Here is a 16,983-nt window from a genome sequence, read left to right as displayed (position 1 = left end):
CGTGCGGCAGGCCTCCAGGACGTTTGCACCCTGTAAACCTGAAACTCTGTCCTCACTGAATGACAACTCCCACTCCCTCTCCCGCAGCCCCTGGCGACCCCCATTCCACTTTCTGTCTCTATGAATTTGACTATGCATCTCACATAAGTAGAATCACACAGTAATTGTCTTTTTGTAACTAGCTGATTTCACAAATCATAATGTCTTCAAGGCTTATCAGCTGCTATTATGCTCAAGCCCCCTTACTAGGCACCCATGGAATCGCCAGTTAGGGTTGTGTGTAGAATTTGCACTCAGCTGGGGCTGGCTAGGTTCCCTTCCAGAGTTCATACTAGACAGTGGATGATCTTTCCAGGGCACCCCCTTGTGTAGCTGTCAGCTTCAGAGTTAGGGTTGTCATACTACCTGCTCTAATCCCACAAATCAGCTGCAAAACACCATTCTTCGCCTCATCATGTTAAGAGTTGCACTTTTTTAACCCGCCCCCAGCCTCTGTAGGGACAAGAATTGATTTTGACTTCTGAGCAGTTCTTGCTAAGTCCCCTGTCACATGCACATTCAGAAAAGCAAGGCTGGGCTGTGGTTTGTTGCCCTACCTGTCCGCACCGCTATCCCCATTGAGAGACACTCGCGGTTTTCCATGAACAACACTTAACACTTCTTTACTAGTTGTTTTCAAAATGTTCTGGAAGAAAAAAAATAATGAAATAACATGAGAGCTGATTATTTACAAAAACATTATTGTAAATAATAATCTATTTACAATAAATATCTATACAAAATAATGAAATAATGCGAGAGCTGCTTATGAAAACCAGCACACTGGGGACAGTAAGGCTGTTTTGTTGACCCCTGTTCCCACGGAGCTTCATTCCACCAGAGGACGCCAGAAACGGACGCGCAGACAGAAAAGCATCTGTGGGTGTCTGTGCTGCTGGAGGAATAAAGCAGAGCACAGAGGAGGTGCCCTCTGAGCAGAGCTGGAGGGAGAGGTGTGCGGAGCTGGAGGTGCACCTGCCTCGTGGCAGGAGCGTCAGGAGGCTGGTGGAGCTGTGGCCACATGGGGGCGCCTCCACAGCACAGGAAGCAACCTCAGAGTTGGGGAACCCAGGTGGGGTCAGACCAGCAGCTAGAGTTTCATTCTGAAGGCCATGGAGGGTTCTGAGCCCAAAAGTGGCACAATCTAACCCACATTCGGGAGGCGGAGGAGAAAGCAGGGACCTGCTCAGGCAGACTGGCCCAGTGTTTGCTTTGTTCGCTTTTTAAGCTTCCCGGGTGATTCTGCATAGCGCATCCACACCAAGTTGTCTAGAAGTATGAGACCTGCCCGCTCCCTTTTGTCTGGAGGGGGTGGGGAGTGGAAGGCTCGGGGCCACCGTGTGCAGCCATTTACACTGCTGGTGTGAGAACTGCGGGCCACACGTCCTCCCTCTGCAGCACCTCTCCTCAGTCTCTGTCCTCGGACTATTAACCATCTTTGCTAAATATTCTTTCTTGGGAACCTGAAAATACCTTTGAACTTTCCCTGCCAAAAGAAACAGTGCAGCATAGAAAAGCTCCCCAACACACACACTAGGGGCTGTCTGTGGTCAAGGTCATTTCACTATAACTCTGTTGGAGGTACTATGTGTAGGGGAGGGAGGGGTGAATTCTGCCTTCTATGAGCAGTACCAAAAAACATGAATGTAGGATGATCTTTGCCAAGGGCAGCGGAGGTTCTAGGTGCTTCCAGAGAACTGGCTTCTTTGGATTTGAATAACAGGCGCACAGCTCTGGGTTGGCTGCGTGTGGAGTCAAAGCCCATTCTAATGACAAGCATGTCCTGCCCACAAGGATTCTGTTCCTCTTTCTGCCCCCAACCCCAGCAGGCAGGACTCACTCCCCCATGCTAAGGCACTCCCCAGGCCTGTGGCCCCATCTCTGTTGGCTATCCTGATAAACAGATGTGAATGATTTCATATACCTCTAAGGTAGCTCAGTCCTAACTAACAGAGACCTTCTAAGAACTCCTCCAACTGCAAAAAAATTGGGATTTGATGCTTTGGGCTGCTAGAAGCCACAGGTGTGTGGAAGCCTCCTGAGGGCCTGGCCTCCATGCCCCACCTGGGGAGCTGAGATACAGAGGCATTTTTGAGCTACACTGTGCTCATCTTCTGTCTTCTGAAAAGCCTCATTGCCCCATACGGAAGTGGTCCACTGCATGGAGTACCTTCTCCCGGGAGGCCGATGGGGATGGGTCCTGTGACTCTCGGTCCTCCTCCTGCCCCTGCAGAGCACACGGGGGGCCATGCTCCTCGTCGCTCACAGAAAGCACCCAGCTGGCACAGACGTCTAGAGAAGAGAGAAGGCAACTGTGGAGATGGCGGCGTGCAGGGCAGGAGGAGAATGCAGCTAGCGCAGCCCCGAGGCATGCTGACCTCAAAGCCACCTCCTCCCAATAATGGCTGGATCATGAAGACAGACGCCGTTGGCGCGTATCTGACTGACGTGCATCTGGCCCTGTCCTGGGTTTTGTGTCTTCTCTTCCCTTTTCCTTGCATTACGCAACCTCGTAGGTGCAGCACACACGAGGCAAGGTCAAGACACAGGTGACAACCGGCCAGCTGATGAGGAAACATACCCTGGGGTCTGGTCATAAAAGGAGGAGGGTCCTGACTCTGGGGGGAAGACACCATCGTCCAAAGAATAGTGGGGGAAACTGCCACATCCTGGGAACACTGATGAAGACACCCCAAAGTTAGAAGCAGGATGTTCCCAAATCAGCAATCTGGCCATGATCACAGGAAGGACCAGGCCAGCATCCGCTCCTCCTGTGTCTGAGGGTCAGAAGGCCAGGCCGCCAGCAGGGCTGGTGTCCACCTGGCCAGGACACTGAGGGTCCTGGTGCACCCCTCGTCTACAGGGAGCAGATGGAACGAGCTGTGCACACAGCTGACAACTGTTCAGGTTGCTGACCGGTTCCTAAGTGCCCATGTGCCTTTCTCTCACGCAGACACCGGAAAGCCTCCATATTGGAAGTTAAAGAAAATATTTCTGAGAGACCTGATCCTACACTAGGAGATGGCTCTGATGGCTCCTAGATCAGAGGCCCACGGCAGCCAAAAGCAGCAGGTTCTCCAGCTGCGCCTGGCCCAGACTGGGCCATTCTCATGGGGGACAGGTTTCAAGTCACTGCAGCAACATAAGCAGTCAACTTCCCCTAGGTTCCTGGGAAACGCTCAACTTCCTAGGACAATACTGAATTCAGTTTGAACATCTTGATTCAACACCACTATTTACTGTCAGGAGGACTATGTATTAATATCTCTTGATAGGCTCAGCACTTGTAGCACAGTGTTTACGGAGCCAGTCACATGCGCCAAGGCTGGAGGGTTCGAACCTGGCCCAGGCCAGCTAAATAACAATGACAACTGCAACAACAAAAAAAAAATAGCCAGACATTGTGGCAGGTGCCTGTAGTCCCAGCCAGTTGGAAGGCTGGGGCAAGAGAATCGCTTAAGCCCAAGAGTTTGAGGTTGCTGTGCGCTGTGACACCACTGCACTCTACTGAGAGTGACATAATGAGACTCTGTCTCAAAAAAAACCTCTTGATAATAAAACCTGAAGAAAAATAACCAAAGGCCATGTTCCTAAGGGTTCTCTAAAAATAAGTTACATATGGCTGCACAGTGGCTCACCTCTATAATCCTAGCACTCTGGGAGGCTTAAACCCAGGAATTTGAGGTTACTGTGAGCTATGATGCTACGGCACTCTACCCTGGGCGAGAGAATGAGACCCTGTTTCAAAAAAAAAAAAAATCCCAAAAAAACATGTAATGCGTATGAGTGTTAATTGAGTTGCCAACTACAGGCTGAATATGCCAACTTGGGTGTGCAGTAATTTTCTGAACCGGACATGTCCACGAGGAAGAAACATTCAGGAAAAGTTTTAGAATGAGCTACAATTCTACAGTAACTTGTGTTTTCTGAAACCAATTCATCATCAAAGTCTGTGCTCAAATTATCTATAGAAAAAGCCTGACCTAAAACAAGCTGACATGTCTCTGAACGGGAATTACATTAAAGATCATAAAAATACATAAGATTATAAAATTATAATATACAAATCACTAAAGGAGAAGGAAGCTAAGAGAAAAAAACTATTCTGTACGATCTTCATAGAAGAATCTCACAAGAGCTGGCTTCATATTGTCCCCAACACTGATACCTGGCATCCCCACACACACGCAGTTTAAATCAGTCTCTTTAAAAATTTAAGACTTTTAAAATTTTTTCTTTACTCTGAGAAACCGAGGTGGGTGCATTGCTTGAGCTCAGGAGTTTGAGACCAGCCTGAGTAAGTGCAAGACCCTGTCTCTACTAAAAATAGAAAAATTAGCCGGGCATAGTGATGGGCCTCTGTAGTCCCAGCTACTCAGGAGACTGAGGCAAAAGTTTCTCTTGAGCCCAAGAGTTTGAGGTTGCTGTGAGCTATGACACCGTAGCACTTTACTCAGGGCTACAGAGTGAGACTCTGCCTCACAAAATAATAATAATAATGATAAAATAAATTTTTTCTTTAAAAAATTAAAAATCAGGATTTCTATATCTCCTCCAATCTACCAAATGCATAGCCTAATTTGAAAACTCAAAAATGCTTCTATTTAAAGGAATACTAGAAATTAACTTTCAGCTAACTTTTTAGGATTTATATGTTAAAAAATAATAATAGGCATATTCTCCTTGTGTTGAGGAGGAAAAAAACTCGCACATTGTGGCCATAGAGCCAGCTCCCATAACCTGGGCATCCTCTTCAGGGGGTTTTGTGGGTCCCAGTGAAACTCACTGGTTCTTTAAGTGTGGACCCTGCTGGTCCCTGAAGGAAGCCCCACTTTAGACCTAAAGCAGAAAGTCAGGGCCCCAGTGAAGAAATTAAAAATATATATGCTGGCTTATTGACTATGCATGCAAGTCAAAGGCACTGTAAAAACAGCAGGTGCCTTTATTCTGTTTCTTGAAAAGCAAAAGAAATTCCCACGTGAGAGAAGTAACATTCTTACTATCAAGGACAGGAAGTTGAGGCCAAGAGAATTCTACACAAACCAACTTGGTAAACTAACCCCCACCTCCTAGTCCCTTCTCCATCCTGTCCCGAGCCCCCACGCCTTGCCACATGTTCACAGTTTACTGTTCTTTGTTCAATTTGGTGGGTAAATAACAGGCTCTAACTGCCTCTTCAGGTCTCATTTCCTCAGGAGGGCTCCCGTGCCCTGTAACACTTAGATAAACAGAGGTGTGTGCCTTCTGTTAATCTGTCTTACGCCAATTTAATTTTCTGCCCAGCTGGAACCCTAAAAGGATGAAGGTGGCGTTTTTGCTGCCTTGTACCAGCAACCTGGGTTTCATAAACCCTCCAGGTCAAAAGGAACCCCAGGGGAAGAAAGGTTCAAACAGGGTCTCCAAATGCCCAGGCGGCCACCGGCCAGGGGCAGCTCTCTGCAAGCTGCTTGGCCTCTTTTATTCACTTCTTTCATTATCTGGAAAATGGAGAGGTAACAGGCCTCCTTATCCTCGGGGTGGGGGTGAAAGGCCACCTGCGGGGTGCCCAGGACTGGGCTCTGGAGGTTGTGCCCTCTTTCCCAGGGCCTTACCGACCCCCACTCCCCAACAGGGAGGGCTGCGGCTGCAGTGACACAGATGGAGTCCCCCGCTCTCCTCCTCACGAAAGCAAAGAGAGCAGGTAGCCTGGAGACACCTGAGGGGGAGAGAGTAACAGAGAAGGTTAAATCACCCCCAGTCTCCTGGTCGCAACCGTCCTGTCACCGACCTTCCTCCCATGTCCCTATCTCTGCCGCAGATTTATCAAGCAACCACTGGCTGCTTTATGAATAGAGAGTCGCTGCCATGGTTTTTCCATTTTGTGTTTTCCAACTTTGGGGGCTGTTGGAAAGGCTGGCTGAAATACGGCTTCCACCTGACTGTTAGGAAGCCTCCTAGCAGCAGTCTCCCCTGGCCCTCAAGGACCCCCAGGCCCCGATGCAAAGAGCAGACCCCCGAGGTCCCAGTGACCCCCAGATCTCTCCCACCCCCTCCCTCCTGTTTCCCTTCCCTATCCCGGTTCATGATCTCCATGATCTCCGGCCCTGCATGGATTTGGCGTGACACAGAAGGGGACAGCAGACCCCAGGACTGACAGAGCAGGTGCTGCACGTCCTCCCCTTTAATCTCACAACCACCTGAGCGTTTAAGTGCTGTTACTTCTTTTAGATGGGGCAGTGGAGGCCCAGGGACAGGAGTTAGCCTGGCAAAGCTCATGCTGTCAGGAAGCGGCAGGACCAATGTCTAAACCTGGTTCTCAGCACCCAAAGCCCAGCTCTGTGACACCATCCCCCAAAGCCTCCCACAAGGCCAGAGTCCAGGCTACAGCCCCCAGCCTCCCCCGGCACAGACTCTGTCCCTGGGTGCTCGCCTGCTGGCCAGCAGGGTCCCTCCCCTCTGGACTTGGCTCCTCCTTGAGCATGGCACTGAGGGGAGGTGTAGGCCCTGGGTCACCTCTTCCAGTCGGTCACTCTGCCTCTCTATGGGCCAGTCTCCTTCCCTGTAGGAAAGACAGGAACCTACTTCCCAGGGCTGCTGCCTGGACTGTCCCTTCCGAAAGTGCTGTCTCACGAAGCACTCAGTAACCAATACTGGACCCCACCTCTCCCATGGAAATGCATTCTGCTCGTTGGCATTTTTTAACCCCCTCTTGGGTGTCTGTGAAATCTAGAGGATATGCATTTTAACTCAAACAAGGCCTCTGCTAAGGTAAAGCTGTGGGTAGGTCCACCCAATCTTTACAAGCCTGGTTCTTGAAGCAATAACCAAGAAGTGGGCAGACGAGGATGCTGTTTAAAGAGAGTGGTGGGGAAACTGGGAGACAGGTACAGGCTGTATTTTGAAGATGAAAGATGGTCACTAGGTCCAAGGGCTCTGCTAACCTACTGAATAATTCCAAAGATTTTTTTGTCTACCCTTAACTATGCTGTTCTTCCAAAGGCAAGGGAAGTGAGAGAATGAAAACAGAAAAAGGGACAACTTTGGAATCCTACAGAGGATGCTACAAAATCTCTGCAATGATACTGAGGGCAAATGAAACAGGGAAAGGCCTGAGCCAGCCTCTGTCCACGGCACTCAGCCTGAAGCCCGCAGCTGCCAGAGTGCCCACCTCCCTGGGCCAGTACAAGGTGCGCTAACTCCAGCACCAAGCAAGCTCCCACACCCTCCCAGACCCCCGCGTGGAGAGACAGTCAAGTGCTGCATAGACAAACACCTCACAGTGGTTCCTGGCACGAAGTCGGCCCTCTGGGGATATTTCCTGCCCTCTGGAGGTAAGTGATAAACACAGGTGCACAGAGGTACAAAGGTTAGCCGGCCAAGCCAGTTTTCCCAGAGATTTCAAAAACCTTTTCAAATAACACAGTGGGGGAGGGGTATGAGGCTAATTTACACACAAGGCAGGTTCTTTCTCCGGTGTTAGGAGGACTTCTATCCCCAGGCCCTGGTGACAGAATCATTTTCACAGAGGCAGGCTGGCTCCCTGATCAGGACTGCAAACAATCCTGCTGACACTTCAGAGCCGGGTTCTGAGGCACTGTGCCTGAGGATTGGGCCGTTTGTTTGAATTATATCACAGATCTTTCACAATTCCTTAAGAGTGAGTGTTTTCATAATGACAGTATTAAAGCTGAGCCCTTTTCCTGAACACGTTCTGGTTCCCAGCAGCCGATCCCTGAGGCCCCTCACTGGTGTTCCCTTGGGTTATGAAGGTGGGGACAGTGGTCCCCAGTAGCTCTGGGGTGGCGGCTCCTGAGGCCATGTGACTCTGCATACCAGGAGCAGACGTTCCCTCAAGAGTTGGCATAAGGAACATTTTGTTGATCAACATCAGGTAAAATGTTGCCAAGCTGGAAGCTGCAGAGACCTCATGTTCAAATGCCTTTACACTGTACTGAGCAGGGAAGCAGGAAAAGTATGGCCTTTGTGTCCCAAGCCGGGCTCTGACACAGACCCCCAGAAGGGATGGCCCTTGAAGGGGCACTCTGAGCTCTCCTTACTGCCCCAGCCGAGTGTGAAGACGGGCCCTGTCACACTCACTTACCACGCACACATCCACACTCCACGTAAGGACTTCTACTGACCAAGGTCCGTGAGGAGCATTCCCACCACCCCACTGCCACCACCTGCAGCCTGAGACTGGGCCAGGCCACGATCCGGCAAGGGCACGCTGAGGCTGCTGCCCCTGGGTCAGCCTTAGAGACCACGGTGGGAAATGCAAATGCCGGGAGGGAAATGCACTGTGGGGGGCAGGGGCAGGGCGGAGGAGGATGGAACTGGGAGGAGCTGAAAGATCCTAGTCACACCCACGCTCACACCACACACACTCACATCACGAATGTCACACACATACATGCACATATACCACACTCACCACACACCGCCCATACCACACCACGCACACCACACACGGCACACACACAGCATTCACACGCACGTACCACACCCAAATACCACGCCACACATATATACACACAGATATAGTTCCACGCCTGTACACCACACACACACACACACACACACACACACACACACACACACACCTCTATAAGGCTAAAAAAACTATTTTTATACAGGAGACCTGACGCCACTTACCATGGCTAAGGTATGCACGAACTATTTGGTCTAGGAATACAAATGTATAAATATATAGTGAAACAGGATTGAATCAAAAACTCCTTCTCCTCCATTTTTCTTTTCCTAGGACAAAGGGATACTTCCTTGCAATTCCCTGGCTTAAAATAGTGAATATCAAATAATGCCAACATCAAGGCTTTGAGAGTGAGTAGGAGAAAGGGAATTGGTAATAATAATAATAAAAAAAAAAAGAGCTAGGCGGTGCCTGTGGTTCAAAGGAGTAGGGCGCCAGCCCATATGCCAGAGGTGGCGGGTTCAAACCCAGCCCTGGCCAAAAATTGCAAAAAACAAAAACAAACAAACAAAAAGAGCTAATTTTTTTTTTTAAGGGAAAAAAATCTATAGCCAATATCAGTCAGTGATGCAAGGCAAACAAGTGTCCAAACTTGAAGGTGGCTGCGCCTGCCGACCCAGGCCCCATCACATTCCTCATGGGGCCGCGCCTGCCGACCCAGGCCCCCTCACGTTCCTCCCGGCGCTGTGCTTCAGGTTTCTCTGCGAAAATGTTGGTGATGACACGTACACGGTAAGCTAACAAAGGCAGAACTGCTGACAGCACACATTCCTTCGGCTCTTATAGATGTGACAACTGGGCCACTCATATTTTCAGGATGAGAGACTCAAGTGCTAAGGAGGGAAGCGACCTGCAAGGTCCCCATCTGGTTTAACATGAGCACGTTCACACATGGCAGTTTGACTCAGAGAGTGTAGCAGCCACGCACCCAGCTGGGCAAGGCTGGCAGTCACAGGCACCTCTTGCACCAGGCCAAGGGACAGCCAAGACCCCATCTGGTCCTGGTGTTTGTGTGGTTCTCACCCGTCCCAGAGGCAGCCCCCTCACAGGCTGGTGTCCAAGGAAAGGGGCATGAAGGAGGTTTGTGCCACATCATGTCACCCGCAGACAGCCGATGGCAGAGCTCACTGCTCACCCAGCCTCTACAGCATGTGGGTGCTGGTGCATAGGGTGTAAGGAAGGGGATGCAGGAATAACAGCCATGGGCTAAGCTCCCCGAGTGCCAGGTTTGTCCTGGGCTCCCCACGACAGCCCAGTCAGAAACAGACAGCTGAACTTTGGCCAGGCAGCTGGTGGTCCTGGGGACTCAGAGGCTCCCGTGGTCTGCAGGAAGAGCACTTCTCAGGGATGAAGGCAGCTGCTCAGAAGAGTCTTCTCAAAGCCTTCAGGAATAAATGCCTTCTCAGCGCCTCTCCAGCTGTCAAGCCGACCCTGCCAGGGCCACGGCACCCCGATGCTACAAGCCCTCCACTCTGCCACAGGCAGCCTGTACCTTCCAGGAATGACCTGGAGAGCTCGTCCCAGCCTAGCTCAGACTGTCTGATGGCAGAGAAGTGAGATGGAAAAGACTGGGGACTGGCCTAAATTAACATAAAAATACAATTTTGGAGTTAGTCTTTACACATCGCAGGCATGAGCATTCTAGCTATATTAGGAAGAGAGAAGTTGGACTGAAATGTACAACAATTCTGTAGGGCCAAGATGGCGACTAGAAGCAGCCCGCGCAGCTCTGCTCCCGCGGGGAGGGTGGGAAGTGGCAGACAGAGACCCAGCTACGAACCCGTCCTCTGAGCACAGCCCAGGGACCCCGTGAAGAGGAGGCAGGAGTGAAATGAGGAGGATAAATGTGGGACAAGCTGCTCCCCAGGACCAGCGGTAATGAGGAAGGACACCCACATGTGGGACAGAGGAGAGCACCCCGGCTCCCATTTCCCTGAAGAAACCACAAGGGGAGCAGGGAGCCCTGCACCTCAGCAGTGGCCTCAAGACTGCGCAGAGCCCTGACTGGAGGCCGTGCAGCTGCACTGCTCTGTAGAGAAAGGACAGCCAGACTGTGAGCCCCCAGTGCTGCAGGGGTGCCGTTAGAACACAACAGTGACTGCTGCCTCCCCTTGCTCCTGGGGGGAGGTACCGAGACTGGACAGGGAGGTCCTGAGGAATCTCGACATTCACATTAGCCCTGTGAACAAGTGATGTACACCACCACTGCCACCACCGCTGCCAACCACTGCCACCACTGCACTGCCACCACCAACGCCAACCACTGCCACCATGACCACTGCCACTGCCAACAACTGCCACCACCACCACTGCCTCTGCCACCACCACTGCCACTGCCACCATGACCACTGCCACTGCCAAACACTGCCACCACCACCAGTGGCAGGGACCCTGGGCAAAGCTGGAGACCATGGGCTCTGTACCCACTGCTGTGGCCTGGGAGCTCCTGCTCAACTAAACTTCCTGTGGGACCTTAGCAGATCACTCCTTGTTAGCCTTGGCACCCACTGTTGAGGTGGGTGGACCACCACGGTCGCAATTGCCTAGGTGGCCCTTAGAGGGGCAAAAGCCCTCACAGCCACCACCTTTGGATCTCGATGGACTTGACACCACTGACCTGCACCAGGCTGGACAGGCACCCTGGTTGCTGCATCCACCACTCTGCCACCCAGCCACCCTGGTCACATGTGTGAGTACAGCTCCAGTGATCTGCTCTGTCCTGCACAGGCATCCTGCCCCACGAGCCTGCTCTATCCCTCTCTTTCCAGCTCATGAGCTGTGATCTGCTGGCCTGCTGTGCCATGTAGACTCGCTCCAATGTGTGTACCACTACACCTCACATGTGGGCTGTACCCTGCATGCGCCTCACCCTTCCCACACACCTCAGGCCTGCGTGTGTGTGCACCCACTGAGCAGAACTCTTCCCTCCCGTGTTCATGCACATCCTGCCAGCCAGCCTTACCTCACATGGCACGCTGCACCAGGGCCACCCTCCCACAGCAGCCCAGTGACAAACATCAGGGAACAGGGGAGATGCAGCAGAACAGCAGTGATGAAGGCTCAGTGCCTTCCAGAGTAGGACCCAAGCACATCACCCAGGACCCGGCACTGTCTTCACGGAGCCAAAGAGAGACCAGCAGAAAAGAGCAAGTGGACCACATCTAATATGAGAGAAGAGGCCCCGAATGAGAAGAAACCAGCATAAAAATGCTGGCAACACAGAAAAGCAAAACAAAACAACAAAAACGGGCTGTCTCAGTACCCTCAAAGAATCATAAGAGCTCTCCAAATGAGACTCAAACCAAACGAAAGGAATTGTTCAAATGACAGAAATGGAATACAGATTACTCATGGCAAATGAGGGGAACGGAATGAAGAACTGGAACCCTGTTCTACTGAAACTGTTCCATAAGATTAAGAATCCTCCCCGACCCATTCTCCAAAGCCAGTATCACCCTTATACCAAAGCCAGGAAAGGGGCAAGGGAGGGGAGAGGGGAGGACGGGTGGAGGGAGGGTAATTGGTGGAAACACACCTAAGGTGCATCTTAGAAGGGTACAGGTGAAACTTACTAAATGTAGAATATAAATGTCTGAACACAATAACTAAGAAAATGCCAGGAAGGCTACATTAACCAGTTTAATGAAAATATTTCAAATTGTATATAAAACCAGCACATTGTACTCCATGATTGCATTAATGTACATAGCTATGATTTAATAAAAAAAAAAAGAAAAGAAAAGAAAATTATGGACTAATATCCTTTATGGACATAGATGCAAAAATTCTCAACAAAATACTAGCAAACTGAATTCAATAGCACATCAAAAAAAATCCCCCATGATCAAGTGGGATCCTTCGCAGGGAAGGAAGAATGGTTTCACATGTGCAATCGATAAATATGATTCACCACATTAGCGGAATCTGAAATAAATAATCATGTCCATAGATGTAGAAGCAGTATTCAATAAAATCCAGCACCCTTTATGATAAAAACTCTCAACAAATTAGGCACATAACCTCAAAACAATAAAAATCACTCATGACAATTCCATGGCCAACATCATACTGAATGGGGAAAAGTTAAAAGCATTCCCTCTAAGAATAAGAAAAGGATACCCACTGTTGACCCTTCCAGTCTATTTAATATAGTACTGGAAGTTCACAACACCTAGGTGAGAAAAAGAATCAAAAGGGTATTCAAATCAGCAAAGAGGAAGGCAAACTATCCCATTGCCTGTTCTAGGTATAAGATGTATGTAATCATTTATCTAGAAAGCCCTAAGGGTTCTGCTAAAAGACTCCTACAACTGATAAATTTAGTAGGATCCCAAGTTACAAAATTGATGTACACAAATCAGTAATATTCCTATACACTAATAACGGCCAAATTTGAGGGTCACCTCAAGAGCTCAGTACCATTTACAATCGCCCCAAAGAAATTAAAATACCTAGGAATGCACTTAACCAAAGAGGTGAAAGATCTTCATGGAGAGAATTACAAAATATTAATAAAAGAAATCATAGACAACAAAAACCAATGGAAAAATACCCCATGCTCATTGATTGGAAGAATCAGTCAATCATTGTTAAAAATCTCCATACTGCCCAAAGTTATTTAGAGATTCAGTGACATCCCCTTCAAAATTCCAATGTCACTTCTCACTGATCTAGAAAAAAATAATCCTAAATTTCATAAGGAACCCAAAAAGGCCACAAAGAGCCAAAGCAATTCTAAGCAAAAGAAAAAAGTTAATATGGAGGTATCACATTACCTGACTTCAAATTATACTACGAGGCTATGGTAACTAGCTTACCCTGGTACTGGTATAAAGGAATATACACAGACCAGTGGAACAGAACACAGAACCCAGAAATAAAACAATATATAGCTATGGCCAACTGACTCTTGACATAGCAGACAAAAACATATCCTGGGAATTGCAGGATCAAACGGCAGGTCTGCTTTTAGATCCCTGAGTGTTCGCCAAACTTCCTTCCAAAAGGAAGTACTAACTTGCATTCCCACCAGCAGTGCAGAAGTGTTCCCTTTTCTCCACATCCATGCCAACATCTGTAGTTTTGGGATTTTGTGATGTGGGCTACTCTTACTGGAGTCAGACAGTATCTCAGAGTAGTTTTGGTTTGCACTTCTCTGATGATTAAAGATGATGAGCATTTTTTTTTTTCATGTGTCTGTAGGCCATGCACCTGTCTTCTTCAGAGAAGCTTCTGTTCATGTCTCTTGCCCACATGAAATGGGATCACTTGTTTTTTTCTTAGTAATAAGTTTGATTTCTCTGTGGATTCTGGTTATATATACCAGAAATATATATAACTTGTCGGAAATATAACTTGCAAAAATCCTCTCCCATTCTAAGGGCTGTCTATTTGCTTTACTTAGTGTGTTCTTGGCAGTGCAGAAGCTTTTTAATTTCATCAGATCCCAGTAATGTATTTTTGATGTTGCTTCAATTGCCTGGGGTGTCCTCCTCATAAAGTATTCTCCCAGGCCAATTTTTTCAAACATTTCTCCTGCACTCTCTCTAAGAATTTTTATAGTTTCATGTCTTAAGTTTAAGTCTTGGAAAATATTCTTCTTAGTAAAGTATCCCAGGAATGGAAAAAAAAATATCCAATGTACTCAGTATTACTGTGAAACCAATTTATAATCACTCACACTTGCATATGAAAAATGAAACACAACTATAGCCTAGGATGAAGGAGGGAAGGGGAGGGAGAGGAGAGGGGAGAGGGTTGGGTCGATAGAGGGAGGGCTAGTAGGGGGACACCACCTATGGAGCATATCGCAAGTGCAAGTTGGGTCTATCAGGTGTAGAACACAAATGTCTTAATGCCGCAATTGGGTAAATGTTGATTAGTGGGATGTAAGCACTCCAATTTGTACAAATAATCAACACATCGAATCCCATAATGGCATAAATGTATTTATGATATATGTACAAATGACCTAATAAAAAAATTTAAAAACAATCTACTGGGGAAAGAAGGATACTCTGTTCAATAAATAGTTCAGGAAAACTGGATAACCACATGCAGAGGAATGGAACTAGATCCCAACCTCTCACCATATACAAAAACTAAATCAAGGTAAATTAAAGATTTAAACATAAGACCTCAAATCACACAAATTCTAGGAAAAAAGGCAGGGCCTCTAGACTTTGGCCTAAGCAAAGAATTTATGAATGAGACCCCCAAAGCAAATGTGGGAACAACAAAAATAAATAAAGGGAACTTAATTAAACTAAAAAGTTTTGCACAGCAAAAGTATTAACACAGTAAAGAGACAACCTAAAAAATGGGAGAAAATATTCACAAACTATACGTCCAACGAAGGGCTAATATCCCCATCAAAAAGTGGGCAAAACGCACAAACAGATTCTTCTCAAAAGAAGATACACAACTGGCCAATAAACATGTGAAGAAATGCTTAGCATCACTAACTTATTAGGGAAATATAAATTAAGGCTGCAATGAGATACCTCTTTACCATGTCAGAATTGCTTTTTTTTTTTTGGTCACCCACGTGGAATGCAGTGGTGTCACCACAGCTCACTGCAGGCTCCAGGGATACCCGGACTCTGAGCAGCTGGGACTACAGGAACATGCCATCACCCACCACACCCAGCTTACGTTTCCTTCTTCCTTCCTTTCCTTCCTTCCTTCTTTTCTTCCAAGAGGCAGGCTTTTGCTCTTGCTTAGGCATCTGGTCTCAAACTCCTGTCATCGAGCAATCCTACTCTTTGTTTAGTCTTCCAAGGTATTACTTTCACAGGTGCCCAGCCCAGAATTGCCATTATTAAAAAGTCAAAAAATAACAGGTGTTGGTGCGGTTTCAGTGAAGAGGGCACTGTGCTTGTATAACTGCTATGAAGAGCAGTAAGGAGTTTCCTCAAAGAACTAGAAGCAGACGTCCCATGACATCCAGCAATCCCACTGCGGGTGTTACTCAAAGGAACAGAAATCATTTCATAACAGAAAGACATCTGCACTGGAATACTTATCACAGCGCAGTTCACAACAGCAAAGATGTGGAATCATCCTAAGTACCCATCACAGGATGAGTGGATAAGGAAAATGAGAATTCAAAATACACCTTGCCTTTGATCTCGCAAATGGACAGAGTTGGAGCGCATTCCCTTTAGTGAAGTATCACAGGAATGGAGAAGCAAGCATCCAATGTATTCAGTACTAACATGAAGCCAGTAGATGAACAAATAAATGCCCACATAAAAGAAAAACTCAATTTAATTCACGTTGGGAGGAAGGACAAGGAGGGAGGGAGAGGAGAGGAAGGAGAGGGGCTGGGTGCTTACCTAATGGGTACAGGGAAGGATTGGGCACACCTCCTGGGTGAGGGGCACAAGGGCCACAGGGATCTTACCTAACAAATGCAAACTTGGTAACCTCATCATTTGTACCCTCATATTAATCTGAAATTTAAAAAACAGAAAATGTGGTATGTGTTGTGTGTGTACACACGTGGAGTACAACCCAGCCAGAAAGGGGAAGAAACAATGTCTTTTGCAGCAACTTGGATGGAACTGGAGACCATTACCCTAAGTGAAGTATCTCACTGTGTGTTGAGGACAATACACATTTTTCCAGTAAGGATCACACGTCCATGACTTCAGCATGACACAATGTATCCATGTAACAAAAATCACTCATATCCCCTAAATTCGTTGAAATTAACAATAAAAAATGTTAAAAAAATAAAAGTTAATTCTGTGTATGTGTAGTTCTTTTAAAAAAAAATCCCCGTTTTTCCTCCACCAAAATAAAAGTAGAATATTTCTTTCCAATAAAAAGTTTCTGAATGCATACTTTAAATTTAACATGCCAAATCCCCTGAGAATAGTGCTAGCTCACCTTTCTTGGTCACCAGCAATGCCTTTGGCCACCTCCTTGGCCATGCCCTGTGCTGGCCGGTTGTGGCTACTTGGATCAGCAGCCCAGCTCCCTCCTCCACTCCCTGGAACAGAGCGAAAGGGAGAAACTTAGTGCTGCCGTTCCCACACACGCCAAGTCCTGGGTAACACATGGAAATAAAATACCCCTAGTCAGAAACAGCTTTTGGGACACTGTCAGACAGGTTTCTATGCTGGAAGTGTGCGTTAGGGAGAGATCTTTGTAGCTGCCTTAAATGGGTCATTGCTCATCGTGGTAGTACTAAGCCATGACTGCCCAGGATGCCTTCCAGCACAGCACGCAAAACAATGCCCACCAGGGAGCACACGAGGCTCTCGCTGCCTTCTCTCTGCCCTTGCCTAACCTCTCCAAGGACCCTGAGGAGTGAGCTGGTCTCTGCACCTGTCCTTGTTAGCAGTCTGGGTAACCGAGTCCTCCCGTTATGAGATATTTTCTCATTTCTTTTGAAAGCATTTGTTAGTTCCTTTAATTCTTTACATCAACATATTAACCTTCATAGAGATTTTACAAATTTTAATTTTGTG

General features: G+C 47.8%; 1 protein-coding gene across 1 annotated transcript; it reads right to left on the bottom strand.

Moving 5' to 3' along the window:
- LOC128598690 (polycystic kidney disease protein 1-like 1) lies at positions 1 to 16,459 on the bottom strand. The gene is made up of 4 exons (XM_053609346.1): positions 16,400 to 16,459; positions 5,631 to 5,734; positions 2,210 to 2,331; positions 1 to 685 (listed from the first exon to the last, which is right to left on the bottom strand). The coding sequence occupies exons 1-4, from the start codon at positions 16,441 to 16,443 to the stop codon at positions 593 to 595; spliced, it is 363 nt and encodes a 120-aa protein (XP_053465321.1). The 5' UTR covers positions 16,444 to 16,459; the 3' UTR covers positions 1 to 592.
- Between the last annotated feature and the right edge of the window lie 524 nt (positions 16,460 to 16,983).

Source organism: Nycticebus coucang, chromosome 11 (assembly GCF_027406575.1).
Source record: "Nycticebus coucang isolate mNycCou1 chromosome 11, mNycCou1.pri, whole genome shotgun sequence".
Lineage (NCBI taxonomy): Eukaryota > Metazoa > Chordata > Mammalia > Primates > Lorisidae > Nycticebus > Nycticebus coucang.
This window is presented reverse-complemented; position numbering and strand designations above follow the sequence as displayed.